This window comes from Eschrichtius robustus, chromosome 5 (assembly GCF_028021215.1).
Source record: "Eschrichtius robustus isolate mEscRob2 chromosome 5, mEscRob2.pri, whole genome shotgun sequence".
Classification (NCBI taxonomy): Eukaryota; Metazoa; Chordata; class Mammalia; order Artiodactyla; family Eschrichtiidae; genus Eschrichtius; species Eschrichtius robustus.
The window spans coordinates 74,393,888-74,414,848 of NC_090828.1; the positions used below are offsets into that span (position 1 = coordinate 74,393,888).

General features: G+C 36.3%; 1 protein-coding gene across 3 annotated transcripts in view; it reads left to right on the forward strand.

The window, feature by feature from the left end:
* ACVR1C (activin A receptor type 1C) overlaps window positions 1–20,546 on the forward strand; it is a 39,350-nt gene extending 18,804 nt beyond the window's left edge. The window contains exons 2-8 of one of the 3 annotated variants that reach the window (XM_068543970.1): window positions 2,710–2,949; window positions 7,536–7,766; window positions 10,356–10,523; window positions 11,864–12,020; window positions 13,709–13,833; window positions 16,002–16,132; window positions 20,421–20,546. In XM_068543970.1, the coding sequence (XP_068400071.1) occupies window positions 2,710–2,949; window positions 7,536–7,766; window positions 10,356–10,523; window positions 11,864–12,020; window positions 13,709–13,833; window positions 16,002–16,132; window positions 20,421–20,546 (1,178 nt within the window). The remainder of the gene's footprint in view (window positions 1–2,709; window positions 2,950–7,535; window positions 7,767–10,355; window positions 10,524–11,863; window positions 12,021–13,708; window positions 13,834–16,001; window positions 16,133–20,420) is intronic. The other 2 variants (XM_068543971.1, XM_068543972.1) reach the window with 2 other exon arrangements.
* The last annotated feature ends 415 nt before the right edge of the window (window positions 20,547–20,961 follow it).

A 20,961-nucleotide genomic window follows, 5' to 3' on the forward strand; every position in this document is an offset into this window, starting at 1 on the left:
TTTAGCATAATAAGCTCTCTTGGATTGTCATTACCAAGAAGGAAGCCTGAGGAGTGACTTAATTCTTCCTCTCATTAAGAACTAGCATATGTTCTTTGGAAGAAATCAGATGATAAATAAGTGAATCTGTGATGTGCCAGGTGGTGATAAAATCCAGGAAGTTAAATAAAACAGGACAAGGGTACAGAGAGTAAACAGGGAATGAGAAGGAAGTAGTATTTTAGATAGAGTTGTCAGCCAAAACCATCATCTCTGCCTGGATTATTGCATCAGGTTTCTAATTGGGTTGTAGGTATTTTCCAGGTAAACATCCTCGCCGCAGACATTTTTGCAGCAAACGGTTTTTGCCATATAACTAATTGGCCGTAAGGTAATTTTGCCATGAAAGATGAAATAACTGGTTGACAGTTTGGTTTCATTTCTCCATTGATAGAGTACTCCTATTTTTATATTAGATAAATCTTAGCCCTCATAATGGTCTCTACAGTGATGAGTAGATGTGGTGATCTTAAAATACTGGATGATAACAATTATATCGACTTGATAGAAAAGATGGTAATAAATTACTGGAAGTGTGAAATAAGAGAATGTAAAGCCAGATTGCATACGATACTAGAAAATGATAACATATTGGTTTGCAAATCCTTCGGTGATTTGAAGGTGCAGAGTTGAACCCACATTTCCCGTGCAACTTTGGAATGTCTATCAATAGACATGTGACAATTTGCCAAGAACAAACAGCAGCATAGAGGCTTTCATAAAACAATACAAAGCTCAGTTACAAGTATGCATCCTAGCATTTGGAAACTGATACCTCTCTTAATTAAGGAATAAATTTTAGCAAAAAAGTGTGATGCTGAATGAGGAGATGAATCAACAAGCAAAAAAAAAGGTATAAAATACTATGAACGAAAGACTTGGAAGACAAGTGCTTAGGTACAACTCATTAAGTAAAATTAGCCATTTATGCAGTATCACCGTGAATCTCTTACACATTTTTAAATGTATTAAAATATTTTGTATTTCACTATAAAGTCTTTTAAATTTTGTTATTCATTTTTCACTGTTTCATTGTTTCCTTTTTTTTTTTTTTAAAAAGAATCATTGTAGGAGTTTTTTTTTTTTTTAACATCTTTATTGGAGTATAATTGCTTTACAATGGTGTGTTAGTTTCTGCTTTATAACAAAGTGAATCAGTTATACATATACATATGTTCCCATATCTCTTCCCTCTTGCATCTCCCTCCCTCCCACCCTCCCTATCCCACCCCTCTAGGTGGTCACAAAGCACAGAGCTAATCTCCCTGTGCTATGCGGTTGCTTCCCACTGGCTATCTATTTTACGTTTGATAGTGTATATATGTCCATGCCACTCTCTCACTTTGTCACATCTTACCTTTCTCCCTCCCCATATCCTCAAGTCCATTCTCTAGTAGGTCTGTGTCTTTATTCCCGTCTTGCCACTAGGTTCTTCATGACTTTTTTTTTTTTCCTTAGATTCCATATATATATGTGTTAGCATACTGTATTTGTTTTTCTCTTTCTGACTTACTTCACTCTGTATGACAGACTCTAACTCCATCCACCTCACTACAAATAACTCCATTTCGTTTCTTTTTATGGCTGAGTAATATTCCATTGTATATATGTGCCACTTTTATTTTTTGTTATTTTATCTTTTACAGCAGAATTGCCTTATGGCCAAGTAGTTATTCAGCCAAAATGTTTGCGGCAAAAATGCTTACCATGAAAATACCAGATACATTGTAATTGGTTTCTTAGCTTTTACTTTTGTGCCCCTAGTGTCTGTTCACACAGCGGTCACTCAAGATATAAGTTAGATCCTATCTTTTGTCTGTTCAGAACCCTGTGACAGCTTCCACTTGGAATACAATTCACAGTCCTTTCAGCCTTGAAGACCCCACATGATGTTTTTCTTTTTGACCTCCCTGACCCCATTTCCTTCTACCTTTCTCCTCATTTACTGCACTTGAGGCAAAGATTGTTCCTGAACACTCCAAGTAGGTCTCCACCTCAGGGCACCTCACACTTGCTTTCCTTCTGCTGGGAACATGCTTCCCTGAGATACTTCTCTTGTAGCTCCCTGCCCCCTCCTCAGAGTGGCCTTCTGTGACCAGTCTCTCTAAAGTAGTGTCCCACCATCACTTTTTCTCTTTGTTCTGCTTTCTTTTTCTTCATAGCACTTATGATCTCTTGCTTTTGTATTACATACCCATCTGTGGTTGTCTGAGAACATAAGCACCACAGAGCAAGGATTTGGGCTCTCTCACTCACTGCTCTATCTCCATCACCTGGAATAGTGGCAGCATATTGCAAGAGCTCAGTAATTATCTGTGGCTAAAAGAATGAATGTGCCTTAAGGATGGATTGCTGAAAAATGGCGAGAAAATAGTAATAAAATGTCAAATGGTTTGGAGGTTTTAAAAAGGATCGCAGGTGCTAGTGCTTTCCATGATCCTAATTCTATCTTCCATTGTCACCTAGCAGAATGGAACTGCAACTGCATCCTCACCTCAACTCCCTTTCCCCGCCTTTGCTTTCATCATAGAGAGTCTTCACCCACTAACATGAGTGCATACTGTGTAGCTGCACATTATAGATATAAAATTTTGGTGATCGCATTTCCAATTTCTAAAATACTTAACGTGGGTTAACATATGGTCATGTTCTTTCTTTTTTTAATTACAGCATCACCAAATGCCCCAAAACTTGGACCCATGGAGCTGACCATTATTATTACTGTGCCAGTTTGCCTCCTGTCCATAGCTTCACTGCTGACAGTATGGGCATGCCAAGGTCGACTGTGCACCTACAGAAAGAAAAAGAGACCGAATGTGGAGGAGCCCCTTTCTGAGTGCAATCTGGTCAATGCTGGGAAAACTCTAAAAGATCTGATTTACGATGTGACCGCCTCTGGATCTGGCTCTGGTATGTGCCTATTGTTCATTTTTCAGTAAGAAAAACTCTACGTAAAAATAATACCCATTTTAACAAAAGAGGGCCCAAATATTATTAATTCCATTGTTTAAAATGCTTGATATGGTACATGGTAAATTCTGGCATGGAAACTCCTTTCAGGATTTGATGAAGAGTAAAAACTGTCCTGGCCTAAAAATGAAGTCTTCTCGATTGCTTTTTGTGCCTTTAGGTGTTCAGATTCTCATTTTCACATGCCTTCAGAATTTATTTCTGAAGCCAGAAAGAGTTTCTTTTCTCTGCCCTCTCCCACATTATGGTTAGTAATAATCATTGTTGCTGTCTTGGTCATGTTTCATGGGCACAAAATAGTTGCGGGGCTTAAGCAGTTGAGTTCTGGGGAAAACATATCAGTTATGCAAAGTAGCGTTCTTTTCTTGTGATCATAAAGGTCTTTGGAATCGGTAGGCAACCCCTGGGATGTGTGTTTGTGAAGTTAATAAGGAGCTGACCTGAAATTAAAATCAAGAATGTGGTCTTCAAGCATAGAAACGGAAGATGAAAGGGAGCATTCCTGTGCTGGCTTGTGCTCATAAGGTTATATGACAACGCTTTCCCTCTTTAATGGAACTTCAGAACCACTGATGAAGCAGTTCAAAATACCAGGCTGTATTATGGCTTAAATGAGCCTTTCTCATAGCACAAAGCATCTGAGGGCTTTTTGAGTTTCCGGTGACAGAAGAGCGTTGACCCCCGACCCACATCCCGTAATAATAAACTCCCTAAAATGGCAGGGAACTCCCAACTTTCATGTATAATTCCAGAAATCCTGTCAGCATGTGGTGTTGCAGAAACATGAACTAAGGTAAGCCTAATTGAGTCATTTCAGTCACCCCTGCATCCCATCTTGCTTTGGAAAGATCATTAAGGATGATCACCCCAAACAGATTTTGAGGAACTCCCTTGCCCGTGGCCTTTGGGAGTGTCCAGGCAGGCACAATTAACAAGGGCAGATGACAGAGGGTTGGTAGCACCTATATGGGCATCCATATTTAACAAGAAGCAGCTTTGGACTCAGAAGTATTTATCAGAAAAGAGAGACCTAATTATGTCATCCAGAAAGCCCAGGTAGTTGGCTGCTTCTGGGGGCAAGATCGCTTGCTCACTGACCAAAGCCTCGATGTTTACACCATCATTGCACAAATCAGGTGGCATGTTTTCAAAGGAGGAATACTGGAAAGAGTATCTCCAAACTGCGAAGTTTATAAAACTGAAATCCAGATTAAATTGTTGGATAGAAAGTTGACATTTTTTCTTTAAAAGTAAAACTTACTAGGATTTAATACTCTTTCCTTCCTTGAGTGTTACCTTTTGGGGGCCGCTGTGCCCTAACTTCCTGAGCCCTGGCAACATTCTAGGCTTAGAATATAGGCACAGAAAGCTCTGATTTGTGCCAAGTTCCTTGAAACCTTATACAATTTATTAAAAGGTTCAAGTGATTAAATAACCATCTATTTAATCCCCACCAAAACATTTCAGTTCGTATGAAGAGGTAAGGCAGAAATATGTGTTTTGGAGCTACTTCTTGACTATACTTAAGATTGACCAAGGATTTCCCTTTCAAATAAAAGTAATGGAGATTTTATAACTGGAGACTGGATATTTAGTTTAAGAAAGCGGTTGTGAGCCAGGGCATAAAATCAAAAATTAACGTTAAGTTTTTTGGTATTTTTGTGCATCTTGAAACCTAAATCTGGACTTATTGACTGCTGAACCCTTTCCTCTTTAGATTATTCTAAGTTCTCTCTTAAAAGAAAGCTGTAAATATACCCAAGCATGGATGATTTCTTTAATGATCAACTTAAAATAGTTCTAGGCACTTTTCCCCAAAGCCAGCTGCATATGTTTGCCAGTGACCGCTGGCTAACAGTAATGAATGGCCATACTGCCTTTGATCATCAGGGAGAATGGGTCCATGTGTAGCAAGGCTTCTGTCACAAAAGCTCACCCATAGGAAGGAAATCAGGAGTTCTGCTTCCCCTCTGCTTCTCTTCCCTGGGCAGCGACCTTAAGCAAGAAGCAGCTTTGTCAGATGTTGAGAGACAAAAATTATGAAGCATATCCCGACCTGGTCAGGGACAGATTTCGAAGAGATATAATGTTTGCAAGAGAGGAAAATGGACTGGTGTTTGACTGGATGGTCTTTGAGAGATCATGGTGTCTCAGGTGACTTCTAAGAGGCTTGGTAGGTTTCTGCTTTCCTGTCGTGATATAACACTACTGATGGATGGTAACATTTCCATCAGTCAGGCATCAGCTTCTACAGCCCCTGGTAAAAAAGAGTAACATGGACCTGCAGGGAGAGCCAAAGTCCATGTGCCTTCAAAGGAAATCTCTAAGTGTGTAACACAAAAATTACTCAGATTATTTTTGGTGGTTGCTTTGAAATATGCTGAAGCAATTTTCATTGTTTTACTGCCTCAACTTAATTGCTGTGCTGAGTACCTTAGATGAAATCCTTCTTTGTCCCCGGTCTGAGGCATTGATTATGTGCCTAATCAATTTGCAGTTTGAAAACATAGGCTTATCTAGTTCTCTAGCCAATTGTTGTTGTTGTATTGTTGTCGTTGTCAATATTGTTGTGATTGGTCGTGGTGATGCTTTTGTGAGTTTGTGTATGCAAGACGAGGGGAGGGAAGAGAGAGAGATTGAAATTGTACTTTGGCTTAATAATTGTTAGTACAATTTTCATTGTGTGGCAAGTAGTGAAACTGACTCTAGCTTACAAAAATATCCTGGATAGTTTGCTGCTAGAAATCTTTCCAACTGGGGAGGACTGTAGTCATATCCACTGAATGGTGAGAGCATAAGAATTTGGATTGAAAAACAGTGTTTTAGTTGTAGGTCTGACTTCCACTTATTCCTGGGCAAGTTTTTGACTACCACACAGCCCCAATTTTCTCATCTCTAAATGACAAAGTTGAACCAGATGATCTCAGAAGAACTTTCTGGCTGTGAGGCTTTGTGACTAATTGTTGAGACCCATAATAGCAAACTTATAGTCTGTGCTTATTTAGTCATGGTGGGTGGTTCTCATGAACATGAGAACATCTGAATAAACTGTGGCTCATTTCAGGAGTAGAGGTCGAAGCCTACAGGAGCTTACAGGGCTGTTGCTATAAGGGTTTCCCAGCCATCTGACTACAATGACAACTAAACATGACTTTCCTGAATAAATTATACTGTGACCTCTTTAGCTATTTTCCTTCTAATTATAAGAGTAATAAATATTTATGGAATATTGTGGACATTAAGAAAATGTAAAGAATTAGAAAGGAGAATATCACAATTTACTTCACCCCGATTCCACTAAATAGAAATACCCATCATAGCATTTAGCATATATTCTTTTCAGTGTTTTTCCCGTGAATATTTCGAATAGCTAGATACACTTATTTAGATGGATAGAATTTGCTATGCTATTTGTCTTTAACAAAAGTATTTTTTCATTTAACAAAGTATGGTTTTTATTATAGCAGAAGTACTTTCCTATGTCATTAAGAAATAACTCTTCATAAACAGCATCATTATTTTTGGCTCTAAGTAATCCATCCTTAGACGTAATGTTAAGGGCAAACCATTATTGAGCATGTAATAGGCCAGATACCATGCTAGGTGCTTAACATGCTTATTAATTCTCAAAGTATCCCTATGATATAGGTAATATTATTGCCCACAGGTTTTCAGGCAAGGAAGCTGAAGCTCAGAGAAGTTCAATAATTTGCCCATGATTACCATGTGGCACAGATGAAATCTGAACCCAAGCCTTTCTTATCTGTGGTCTCAACCTCTGCACTGTACTTAACAATTTTTCTATTATCAGACACTTTTCCTTACTTTTTCTATAAGTAATAATATATTAAGTATCTTGACATAAATTTTTCTGCATTTTTCGTTAAATCTTTAGAATAGAATTCTAGAGGTAAAGTTATTGGTTCAAAAGAACCTAAACATTTTACATACATTCAGAATATATTTTCTTTGACTTTCTTTTATTCCACAGAAAATATCCATTTGATATTTTCTATGACTGTACCTTGCTTTTAGTGTAACATGATTGCCTCACTTCATCATTGAATTCGATTCTTCACTTTCCAATTTTAACTTGGTTTTTAAAAAAATTCATAAAGAATTCTCTGCATTCTCGGTTGTACTAGGAATCATATATTTTATTTTAGAGGCTAACAACTTATGCTTTTTAACCTTTGTGTATTTAGTAAACTGACTGGCTTCAATGTGCAAATCAGAGAGATTTGCAACAATTTTGGAAAATTAGATATCTGCAGTGGCAGGCTATATTCAAGAAATTTTTATTTGTGAATATGAGAAGAGAGATCATAGTAAGAATTTGGAGTATTTTTTGAGCATGCTTTGACTAAATTAAAGTGTGGTATAATGGTGCTTATTTCTTCAAAATCAGTAAAATTACTAAAGTGGTTAAATGTTTGCTTTTTTATGTGAAAATAATGGTCATTGTGACAGTTGTTTTCTGGCAATTACTTGTTTTTAATCATCAATTTCATCTTTTCTTTGGTTAGGTCTGCCTCTATTGGTTCAAAGAACAATTGCAAGGACGATTGTACTTCAGGAAATAGTAGGAAAAGGTAGATTTGGTGAGGTCTGGCACGGAAGATGGTGCGGGGAAGATGTGGCTGTGAAAATATTTTCCTCCAGAGATGAAAGGTCTTGGTTTCGAGAGGCAGAAATTTATCAGACCGTTATGCTGAGACATGAAAACATCCTTGGCTTCATTGCTGCTGACAACAAAGGTATTTTCAATCTAATTGGGTCCAGCAAATAAAATGTTTTGTCTACTATCAGAGGAGAATAAATAATCTCTTTGTTTTAATAAAATCTATGTAAAAGTCTGATTTCTTTTTTGAGGAAAGAAAATGCTTTCCTCTTCTCCACAGATAAATGTGCAATAAATGTAAAATAAAGCAGGGCAGACGAGTGATATGAAGTCATGATGACACTATAGCCAGCTTGATATTTAAAATATTTGATGACTGGTATGGCACAGGAACTAACCAACCAGAACAGAAGCTTCAACTGGAACAGAGTCCTGGGAGAACCCTGCCATGCTAGGTTTTATCCCTTTAGTTGCTGGGTCATAAAAAGATCTGGAGGCATCTTGGGGGTTCAGGAGTTGCTTTGGGTGTCTAGGGCAAAGGAATACCATTGGACGTTTTGAATAGCAGCTGTTAATTAAACAGGACAGAAATATTTCAATATTTTGATAACTGGTACAAAGATACCAACGAATGATAGTTGAATATTCATCTTTGTTAGGACTATACTTTCATCTGTACAACAGACCTCAACTCCAGGACTCTAGTTTTCTATGAACATTATTAGAATGGTGGCAAGCAAGATAATTTTAGTGAAATTAATGTACTTTGAGTATGGTTTATATCGTGAGGTTTAACATTAACAACCCCAAATCATACTGCTTTATGAGATTTGTGGAATAAGACAGACCATCAACTTTTTGGTATTTAAATCAATAGTCATAAAATTTTCTGTATATGCCCAGTAATCAGGGACTGGATATAGAGTCTGTGGATTACCTATGCTCTCTTTCTTCTTTTTGCATAGCTTTTACTCATTTAGCTGTGCAACAGTTCCCTTAAAGGGAAACAGGGAACAAAGGTGAGCAAAACTTGATCCAGTCAATTATTTTTTGATTTGAATCAGTAATACTCATGAAGAACTTTGGAGAGGTGGAGATTGTAACCTCTATCTAGCCACAAATTATCTGTGGCTATCAGAAACCTACCATTACCTAGGAAAGTTTAAAATCTATGGTTATTTCTATTTAATATAAGCTTGATCATGAAAGTATTTATGATTAATTAGATGGCCAAAGAGAAGCTTAGTGTTATTATACATTTTGGCCATAGTTATGTTTGCTGATGATTTGTCTTTTCTGATTTGCCAGGGAGAAACTGAATAAAGCCCAAGTAAAGCCAGGGAGAAACTGAGCTTAAAAAAGAAAAAGGTTCTTTCCAAATTCTTAACTATGCTATTGAAAATGAAACATTTCTTATTAAGCTGTTAAGAACTTCTACTTTTTCTTCGTAACATTGAGCTAAACTACTGGTTAGCTTAATTCGCAATGTTATGAAAGCAGTAATGACTGCCGTTATGTGGACCATCCTGATAGAGCTAATTTAATCATGACATTTATTGGATTATAAAACAATATGCACAAGAAAGATCACCCTTGATTGTCTCTTCTTCAGTTTAACTGGTCTACTTGTGTCAATGGCTTACTTGTCAGTGGCTTTGATTCCAAGTGGTCTCTAACATCACTTTCATTTTCATGCGTTTCTATATCTTTTGCAACATTTACAGTTTCACTCTTTAGTCTAGTCAACTGTCTGACAAAGACATTGATACGAGAGGGCAAAGATAGCCACTGGTGTTAAGCAGGGAGAGAGGTGTAAGTGTTAGTTTTATATGTGGTCAGTTTATTAGTGAACTTTATCATGTTATGTTGATTTTTGCATTCCTAGGAAATGTTATCACTGCCTGGATTTGGAAATTAAATTCTTGGATAACCAGGAGCTCTTGTACATAAAGCACTAGGTACAAAGATACCTTAGCAAATGTTCTTTAATTACAGTTCCCTTTCACTGAGGATCAAAACTGGTCAGGACTTCCCAGGGCTATTGTAGACATCTTATTCTGAAAGCTAAAGCTAAGTCTAGGGACTCTAATACCTAGAGAAAATTTAGGCTAATTTCTCTTCTGCTAAAAATCTTTTATAAACTGGATTAGCCTTTGGTTAAATAAGGTAAATTATTTGAAAAGTTCTAGTAATTGTGTTTGGCGCTTATATTAAGCTTTGAGGGAAATCATAAACTTCATATTTTGAATGGTGAATAATATGAACATCCTTGGAATGTTAGAGCTTTTGTGGTAGTAATAATACTTTGTGTAAATTTGTTATATTTTTGTTTTTCGTTGGTACAATCTTTCTTAAAAGCTCAAGAATAATTTATAGCACAACGCTGAGCCTAAATACATCTCTCAGTAGTTTCTCCCATAATGTGGTTGCTATTACCAGCAGGTATTGATACAGAGGGAATAAGAAAGGAGTAGTTCAGTTGGTAGAATCACTGCCTCACAGCTTCCTATAGCGATGGTGGGTACATGTAACAGGTTCTAATATATCAATAGGAATTCATTGAGAATTTTCAGCCTACTAACTTGGACTGTAAGTATTATCACTGAAAGAATTAACTTTGTTTTGTTAACAACACAGATTTGCTTTAAACACTGACATTTGTTAAAAGCTTTTGGCTTCTTTCTCAACATAAACTTACAGCAACAAAATAACTTTTTCCTGTTAGATAATGGAACTTGGACTCAACTTTGGCTTGTCTCTGAATATCATGAACAGGGCTCCTTATATGACTATTTGAATAGAAACATAGTGACAGTGGCTGGAATGATCAAACTGGCACTTTCAATAGCTAGTGGTCTGGCCCACCTTCATATGGAGATTGTTGGTACACAAGGTATGTATTTTCTTTCTAATTTTTTTTCTCCTTGAATATGAGGATAGAAACACTAAGTTGTATTTTAGTGTTCAGCTGTGTTTTAGTTTATTACAAACAATTATCAAATGTAAAGAAACACTAAAGGTATTTTATAAAGCTGAAGGTTTTGTCATGATATAGCCAACTCTCATCTACATACTTGTCATTTTGTATACTATCCATAATAATATTTTTATTCCTAGTGGCTCTATCTTTGCTATTTACAATATGTACCTGAGAGATCTTGCTTTGGTGGCAAATGCTCTATTTTCAGAGAATACAAATGATTTAACTGTTTACCTTTGATAATTAAAATAATTAGAAAGGGTTATTCTGACCTTAAAAAAATACTTATATATCATGTACTTGAACGCCAAATAATACACACTGTCTCGTCTGTTTATTGAGTTAATAGAGAATTGGCTCTAGAAAGTCAGTCTAGTCACCATAGTGCTTCTCAGATTTGGATCCATGATCCCTTTAAACTCTTAAAGATTATTGAGGACCCCAAAAGTTTGTATATGTGGGTTATATCTATTAATATTTACTATATCAGAAACTAAAATTGAGAAATTTAAAAGTATTTATTAATTTACTTAAAGTACAATAATTAACCAATTAAATATTAAAATAAATAACATAATTTTTAAAAGTTACATAATTTTTGTAGTACAAAAGCCAATCTAGCTAAAATAATGCCATTTTACACTTTTGCAAATCTCCTTAATGTCTGGATTTTCATACCTGTTCTTCATTCAGTCTGTCCCAGTATGTTGTTTTTGGTTGAAGTATGTGAAGAAAATGTGACATCACACAGATATGTAGTTGGAAAAGAGCCTTAAGGACCCCCAGGGATCTTTGGGCCACATTTGAGAACTGCCGGTGTAGGGTGGTAGAAGTTTGAAACTTGTTTTGTAAGAGAATATTTGCTATGTTCTTATGTGGACGTAGCAATGCTAATAGTTTCCCTACTTATTCAGCAAATATTTACTAGTGGTTACTAAATGTCACCTAGTTTTCTAAGCATTGGAGGCATGGTGATGAGTAAGACATAGCCACTGCCCTTATGTAGCCTACAGTCTAGTTGGGAGGGACAGATAATGCATATGAATGACTAAGATAATTTAGATAGTGATAAGGGCTATGAAGAAGGCAAAATGGGATAGTCTGATGGAGAATGACTTGGAATGTAGAATGGGGATCAGGGAAGACCATTCTTAGAAGATAACATTTGAGCCAAGTCTTCAAGATGACTCCTTTCAGAGAGGTTCAATCTCCAGTAATGAAAAAAGTGAATATGTTTACCTTATGCTTCATAGGTAAACCTGCTATTGCTCATCGAGATATAAAATCAAAGAATATCTTAGTGAAAAAATGTGAAACTTGTGCCATAGCAGACTTAGGGTTGGCTGTGAAGCATGATTCAATACTGAACACTATTGACATACCTCAGAATCCTAAAGTAGGAACCAAAAGGTAAGATAACTTACTTTGGTAGCATACTGAGACTTATGACTGCCCCATAAACATGAATGCCTGGGATATGTGCATAGGGAGGTGGGTGGCAGATCCAAAGTGGGAAATCATTAGGCCCAAGAAAGCAAGAAGTCTTCTCTGGGTCACCGAGAAATCAGCGGCACAATGGTTATAAAGCAAGAAGAGTTGGCATTTGGTCATATAGAAAGTAGCTATTTGTGTGGGGAGTCCAGTGGAAAGGAATGGTGGAAGTGATGGTGATAGATTATTTTTAGTGTGCCACATCTGAGAATAGTTTTCCTACAGAGAGGAGGAAAAAAATGTTAGCAGTGTATAGCTCCTCCAAAGCCTTTATATCAAGACTTCGTAAATGAACGGAAACTCAGGGCTAGTTCTATACATTCAGGTCCTAACAACAGTTATAGAATCAATACGCTGAACTAGATAGATGAGGGACTCTATATAATATTCTCTCAATATTTAAAAATATTATGTAATATATTTACCTATAGTTGTACCTATCCTTAAGTCTCCCCAGTTGATGTGTATTAAGGTAATATGAGTTTGGACACAATTCCCACTTTCAAGGAACAGAATCTCTGAAAGTTAAGAACAAGCATGATTTATATAGAGCATACCACACGTATGTCAGGACAGGCCCATTAGTAATGGGATTCCTGGTGTTTTCTTATTATAGCCAGACTGTGGCCATATGGCCAGCATACTTCCGTTTCCTTTCATTTGAATTTCAGGATCTGTGCTACTTTGGCATAATTCCAGGTTTCTTGACCTTGAAATCAGAAATAACCAAAACACTTTCCTGGAGTTGTTAAAGGCCCTTGAGAGTAGAGAATTTCTAAGCTGGTATAGTTGGCCTACAAGCCATATTTGAGATTCCAGGCCAGTCCCTCTGAGTCCTTCACTTCGTTCCCTGGGAGACTTTAATGGGGCCCCAGAAACACTTCAGGACAGTTTATTCAGACTGGGCAGCCCTAAGGGACCTCTTCTTTTTTCCCTTTAAAAAGCAAGTTTTAACTTGTCCATCAGGCAAGCCTGGGATGCTGGATTCCTTCAGAGAATCTAAAGTTTTTAAAAGATTGGGGAGAGTATCGCATCCTCACCTCAATATTCTGAGAAATCCTCGAAATATCCCTAGGACAGCTAGGCTCAGTCAGGCCCCAGGGACTGTAGAATTTTTGATTTAGTCCTATTCCAGCAAGGCTGTAATTTTATTGGAGCCAGTATATAATATGAATATATGTCTTGGAGCCAATGTATAATAACACTGTTCATTCAGAGCAAGTATTTGTGGAGTGACGCTGAGCACTGAGTTGGAGTACTGGGCCCACCATGATGAATAGGACGTATTCCTTGCCCTCAAGGAGCTTTCTGGGCTCCAAACTACTGGAAATTGAGTTCCATCTTTCCTATTGAGTGCTTTCCAAGTATTTGGCTCCTGGCCCAGAGGCTTTAACGCTAGGATGATCTCTAGGTCTATTTAAAATGTTTTTAAAATTATCGTTCAATAAGTGTATTATTTAATTTTATTGTATTATAGTGGCTCAGATCAACCTGTAAATTTGATGTAAACTGCCTTAACATATTGTATATCAGGATTTATTAACATTGTGTTTTACTGGACTGCTATAAAATCATACACAGAATCTGAAGTGTGCATGTTTTTGAAGGTACATGGCTCCTGAAATGCTTGATGATACAATAAATGTGAATATCTTCGAGTCCTTCAAACGAGCTGACATCTATTCTGTTGGTCTGGTTTACTGGGAGATAGCCCGGAGGTGTTCAGTCGGAGGTAAGATTTTGGAAATATTCTTTGCGTCTGCCTTTCCTCGATGCTCTAATTCAATGCACTATATTGAATCGTTTCTAAATATTTAAGAGATTACCTTTTTGCGATATCTTTCCAGCGGCAAAAGTGGAGCATTTTGAACAGAATGGAGATTTTCGGTTGTGATTACCGCTTAGTTCTCCTGATAATTCTGATTTCCATAATAATACTTTGCAAAGCACTTGAAAATCTTCTTCTTTGAGCTGTATTCCTATTTTGTATCAGAAATTAAACCCAAGGAAACTAAATGACTTGCCAAGGCCGCAGGACTTAAATTGAAGTCTTCTGGTTCTCAGGCTTTTCTTGTTCATTTCTTTCCGGTGATGATGAATGTGCGGGGATTAAAGTGGAGGGCAGAGGTAAGCAAAGCAACTTCCTGACTCCACTGCTCCCAGCAGTTTAGAGATTAATAGGAAGATTAGAGATTAAGAGGAAGAATTTGGGAAGATGAAACCCTGTAAATGCAGTCTGATGGAGTTGTTTCATCAGTGGAGAAAAGTTAAATCCTGGTAGAAAATGGTTTAGATTTTTCAGTTTCAAGTGAGACAGACTTAGTCCTAAACCTTGGTTTAGCAACTTCCTGAATGTCTGACTTTAGGTGAGTTATATGGTCTCACTTTCCTCATCTGTAAAATGAAGATAATAAAACTGACCTCTTGGGCTTTAAAGGTTTAATGGACTAATTCAATTAATTCATGTGAAGCTTTTTGTAGAGAGCCTGCTCATAGTAAACATTCAATGAAAGAACTGTCATTATTAAACCACTGTCAGTTTTTGCATTTTGTATTGATGTCATTTTGCCTTACATCAATCTCATTTTTTAAAAAATGAAAAGCTTAAAAGCTTAAAATTATATTTGAATGAGAAAACATGCTTTCCCCCTTTTATTCCTAGGTCAGATAATAAAATATTCAGGAAGATGAAACTATTCATAGAAGCAGTAGACTTAGAGTGGTGCAGAAACAGAACAGGGACACTGGAATCCCCAAGCCTGGGATCGAGTTCCAGATCTGCCACTTACTAGCTATGTGACCTTGAGAAAATTCATGATACTCTTTGTGCCTCAGTTTCCCGATTCTGTAAAAATGGGATAATATGGTACTTTCTTTAGTCAGTGCTTTTGAGGAATAATTAGTTAAAACATGTAAAGGGCTTAGGAAGGTGCTTGGTAAATAGCAAGATTCAAACATGTTATTATTTTTTTAAATTTCATACTGATATTTGTCTAGATTTGCTTTTAGATTTTTGTCCTTAAATTTTCTTCAACAGTTGAAATAGTAATTTAGTTAACATGATTTGAATTTCATTTTCTAAATTATGCCAATCTTAAATATTTAAATTAAAAGGACTATAGTTTAATTCAGTTGATTCTGTAAGGAAATTCTTGAACTCAAGTAACATTCTGATAATTAAGGTCAAATCTTTGTCTATTATTTGAGACTCTTTAAATATTAACCTTCACGTTGAACTGTTCATCTTCAAATACCTTTGGCCATTTCTCTGGAACGTTCTCAGATGTAGTAGCTGTAAAATCCAAATGTAAAAAACTCAGCTCTTAAAAGATTGTCTAACAATTTTCAAAAAGAGAAAGCTATTGTGTTTTGAAAAGGAGAAATATACTTCATTCATGGAGAAATATACGTCATTCACAGATCAGTGAGGCTTGCTATAAATTTTGTAATTAGGTATTACTTCTGAATTGCACAATGGCATTTTATGTAAATCAAAATTTACATAATTTTCATAATATAAAACTATATTTTTATAATTATTAAAAGTTATGTCAATGTAACATAATATTTTATATAGAATTGTATATGTATAATGTATAATTATATAAAATTATATATTTTGTACAGTAATTACGTATACTTTTGTCTCATATAACTTATTTAATTATCAAAATTATATAAATTTTCATAGTATAAAATTTCATAAACTTATATAACTATTCAACTTAGTGCTTTAAACTTATATCTTTGGTTTTACAATGATACATAATTTTAATAAGCCTGATTTTCCAGTTTTCCAGGGTACTACTTGTGCCTAGAAAACTTAATTAGTATTATTTTGAAATAAACATCTTTGCTTATTATTCACACTGGGAAATTTATTACACAACTTTTTTATAGGAATTGTTGAGGAGTACCAGTTGCCTTATTATGACATGGTGCCTTCAGATCCCTCAATAGAGGAAATGAGGAAGGTTGTCTGTGACCAGAAGTTCCGACCAAGTATCCCAAACCAGTGGCAAAGCTGCGAAGTAAGGCTATGTTCTTATGTATATTTTTCCATTATAATTTTGAGGTAAGTATCAGGGTGGATTTTCAGAGACCATAGTCCTTCTCTTTATCTAGGCATCCAATTCATTTCATGTATGTAGGTATATGTCTTCGTATAAGCTTCAGAAGGATTTTATTCCCTTTAGCTGTCAGTATCATAATGCTAAGTTATGTGGCAGGAACAACCTTGACATCCCAGTGACTTCACACAAGACTTTATTTCTTGCTATGCCAAGTCCCCTACAGGTTAGGCAACTTTCATTGGAATCTGTGCTCCCTGTGGTGATTCAGTAATCCAGGTGACTTTGATCTTGCGATGCTGCTATCTCAACACATAGTTTCCAGAGGTCTAGATCAGGAGAAGAGAGGAGCTGGAGGGTCACACACTGGCTCTCTAATACTTTGGCTCAAGTGACACATTTCATTTCCACTCATGGTTCATAGACCAGAACGAGTCACACAGTCCCATCCAGCTGGAAGGGAGCTGGGAATGTTGGGAACACAGGCATATTCGGTGGGTAGTCAATGTCTGTGCTACACAGAGTATTACAATTTCAGTCATCCTTAGAGTCAATAAATTATTCCTAATCCCTAACTTGCTGAAGTTTGAGTTTATTCTCTTCCATCAGAAAAGCTTCCCCATGGCAGGGACCATTGTTGTTTATCTCCTCATCTTGAACCACACATGTAGTAACCATCATAGAGCAGACATATTGCAATGTTTGTTCTGCCTGTGTGAAGAGAGAGATTTCCCTAGCTCCCACAGGAAGTAGAAGGGAAGGTGGAGGAAAGACTATAAATCATCTAACTAGTTCCACAACTATTTTAATGATTTAATCTCCCCCATCCCAATTATGACTGTTTGTCTTCTGCCATATTTAAATGTAATGCTTAAGGCGATTTTTTAGGTGACATCTTTTTAGTTTTGGCTCTGTCATATGTCATATCTTATACAGTTACTTTTTTCCTCATTTTTCCTCTCCTTCATGTTTCAGTCAACTCGTTTCCTATTTAAGGCAAGATTTATGTCCTGATATTTCTATTTTGTGTAGATAGCTTACCTACATGCTCATTTTAGAAGCAGAATTTGAGGCATTTATAAGCAAATTGAAATTAAATTAAAATTTTTTCTGATATTAACCATTTCATGCATATGAGAGGATATTGACATATATGTAAAGTTATATGTAAAGATAATAGAATTCATGACCAAGTTTAAAAAATAGAACACTTCCAATACCTTTGAAGACTCCTCACCCCTCTGAGAGGCTACTATTATAACTAATCATTTTATTATTGCTTTGCTTTTCTTTAAAATTTAGCCATACATATATATATATATATGTATATATATATATGTATGTGTATATGGCTAACTTTTGTTTATTTGTGAAATATATTAATGACACTTACTATTGATATTCTTTTTAATTTTTTTTTACTTTACCTTGTATATGTATAGCTATAATCTGTTTATTTTCATATCTGTGTAGTATTCCATTGTATGGTTATAGCAGAATTTCTTTTTTTCACTCTACTGTTGATTGTCACATGTGTGATTTTTAGTTTCTTTTAAAGCAATACTGTTGTGTGTGTGTGTGTGTAAAAATTATTTCTTTAGGGTATAAAACGATAGATTCTTTTGGAGTACCTACATAGATGATCATATCCCAAAATAATGAGAGTTCGGGACTCATACCTTTCTTATTGCAGTTTCTAGGACTTCCAGTACAATGTTGTGTGAAAGTTATGATACTTTTGCTCCTTAAAACTTTGCATGTCTTACCTTTGACACCTTTTTTTATATTAGTTTTGTTTTTTATTGTTTGTTTTGGTTTTGGGGTTTTTGTTTTCTTTTTTAAATTTTCTTTGTTTTTTGTTCTGATTCTGTGAAAAATGCCATGTGTTTGTTTTGTTTTAAATATACTTTTGCTTTTTACTTATGTTTAGACTTTTCTCTTTGCTTTTGAAAATGTACTTTATTTTTTAAATATTTTATATCATTTAATTCTAGCATCTAATGTTTTGATAGGTTTGATTTTCCTGTTTGTTGTTTTGACTAACTCTTGCTTATGATACTTTATTTCCTCATCTTGTGAATTTTCACTATGAGCTCAGGCTTACTGCAACATTTTAAGGCTAAGGTTTGATTTTTTCTTTACCAAGATCAAAGATTTAGACAATTTTCTTCACAAAGTTCCTTCTAAGACCAATTCATCCTTACAGTCTGGACTTTGTAAATGCCTTGATCTGACACCTTCTGTGTGCTTTGGGCTGTATTTCCTGTCTTTCACATGTGGTCCATCAATTCTGAAATTCTAGACTGTGAGATCAGCAGATGCCATCAGAGCAATGCCTTGCTTCAGTGGTTTCTTATACCTCTCTGGATTCATGCATTCTCATTGTTTTCCCCTCTGAGTATTTATCTTATTTATTTACCAGTTCACTTATACTGATTTTTTTTAATTCAAAAATTTTGATATTAGTACTTAGATCATTATTTTATTGTGGCATAATTTACATATGATAAAATGAATAAATCTTAGTATACAGTTTGATGACTTTAAAAAAAAAATGTATACGTGTGTACTTACCATGCAGAGCAACATAGGGAATTTCTAACCCATCCCTTATCCATTTTTGTCTTTCATGTCCTTTCTTAGAATATTTTAAAAGAGAGTCATTCTACCATATTCCCAGAATTTTCAGTTAAAAGAGGATTAATAGCCTCCCTCTATAGGATTAATATCTGTGTTTTGACAGGATTTTTAAAAATATTTAAATTCCACTACAAAGATTTTAAAGAAAGTTTATGTATTCTGAAAGCCCAAGGGCAGAAATTGTTAGCTTTTTTATACATAACATATATAATTTCTTAATTAAAAGCATGTTATTTTCATGCAGCTTGAAGGAAGAGGAAAATTTTCATAAAATGCATACAAAGATTAATTATGTTTCAAAGATTACTGATCATCTCAAGAAGATAAAGCTATTCAATCGATTTCACTTACTCTAAAAGGATGTTGTGTAAGGTGGCCATATTCTCTTTCTTAAAATTACATTCAACAGAGTAGGTGGAAGACATATAAACAACTAATCACTAAACAGAAAAGACTAATACAAATGAAACTGGTCCATCATTTCACATTATGGTAATCAAACATGACCTTAAAAATGATAGTGTAATTCCATAAACCAAAATGCCACTGAGCAGAGACTCCCTATCATCTCCTATAGCTACCTTCAAGGTCCACAAATGATGGCTTCAAATCATCTAGCAGATCAGTGGGCCCTGTGCCTCTGCCTGAAGCCAGAGAAGATCGCCTGGCCCCTTTCTGAGAGGAGACACCTGGTGTGTCTGAGAGGAGACACCCTGGTCTCCCTAGGAGAGGAGGTGCCCTGGTCTCTGTTTGAGGGGAGACAGCCTGGGCTCTGTCTGAAGGGAGAGCCCTGGTCTTTCTATGCTAGAAGTTGACCTGGTCTCTGTCTGAGGGGAGAAACTTTTTTCTCTGTTTGAGGGGAGAGCCTGATCTTTTACTGAGAGAAATCACCTTGGTCTCTGTCCATGGGGAGACACTCTGGTCCCTCTCAGGGGAGATGCCTTAGTCCTTGTCTGAGGGGAGACAGTCTGGTCCCTTTCTGAGAGGAAATGTCCTGGTCCTGGTCTGAGGGTAGATGTTCTGGTCTCTGAGAAGAGACACTCTAGTCTTTTTCTGAGAGAAGTCACCTTGGTCTCTTTCTGTGGGGAGATGCTCTGGTCCCTCTGAGGGGAGATGCCCTGGTCTCTGTCAGTGGGGAAATACCCAGGTCCCTTTCTGAGAGAAGTCACACTGGTCTCTGTCTGTGGGGAAACACTCTGATTCCTTTCTGAGGGGAGACACCTTGGTGCCTTTATGAGGGGAGACACCCTGGTCTTTTTCTAAGAGAAGTTCTCTGTCTGGGAGGAGAAGCCACGGTCCTTGCCTGAGGGTTGATGCCCTGGTCCGCGTCTGAGGGGAGATGCTCTGGTCCCTTTCTGTCTGGAAACGCCCTGGTCCTTGTCTGAGGGCAGATGCCCTGGTCCTTGTCTGGGGGGAGATGCCCTGTTCCTTGTCTGAGGGGAGACACCGTTGACAGGATTTTTGAAGTGATTTGGCCCTGATCTCCTTCTCATATTGATTTAAGTTTACTATTTCTGTATCAGAGCTTAGCATCGATTCCTGTGTTTGTGGTTTTTCTTCTCTCGTACTGTGTTTTGTGCTAAAGACTTTGATATTTTCTCTCTTAAAGGCACTCCGAGTCATGGGGAGAATAATGCGTGAGTGTTGGTATGCCAATGGGGCAGCCCGCCTAACCGCCCTTCGGATTAAGAAGACTATTTCTCAACTTTGTGTCAAAGAAGACTGCAAAGCCTGATAATGAGAATTGTGTTAAAAAGAAATCTCTCACATCTTTCTTTCTCATTTTTCCTTTTTATGTGAATTTTTTGGCCTTTGTTTTGTCATCGTTGCTATTGTTCTACCTCAAAGATAATGCAGTGCAGTATTTAAGTGCCCAAAGGCACCATGAAAAAATAACTAAAGTCAAGTATGGGCTGGAGTTGACTTCATCCACTCCCCATGTTGTCTTTAATTTTATTTTGAAAAGCAACACATCAACTCATACTTTTATTTAAGAAACATATTACAAAACTGTAAAATAAGCTATATGAAATAATGAAAGTTATTAAGGTTTTATTTTACTTGAATCAGGAGCACATGAATGAATAGAAAAGAAAATATAAAAGCCCATTGTTTTTTCCTGAGATGAAAACATGTTTATTAAAAATGTG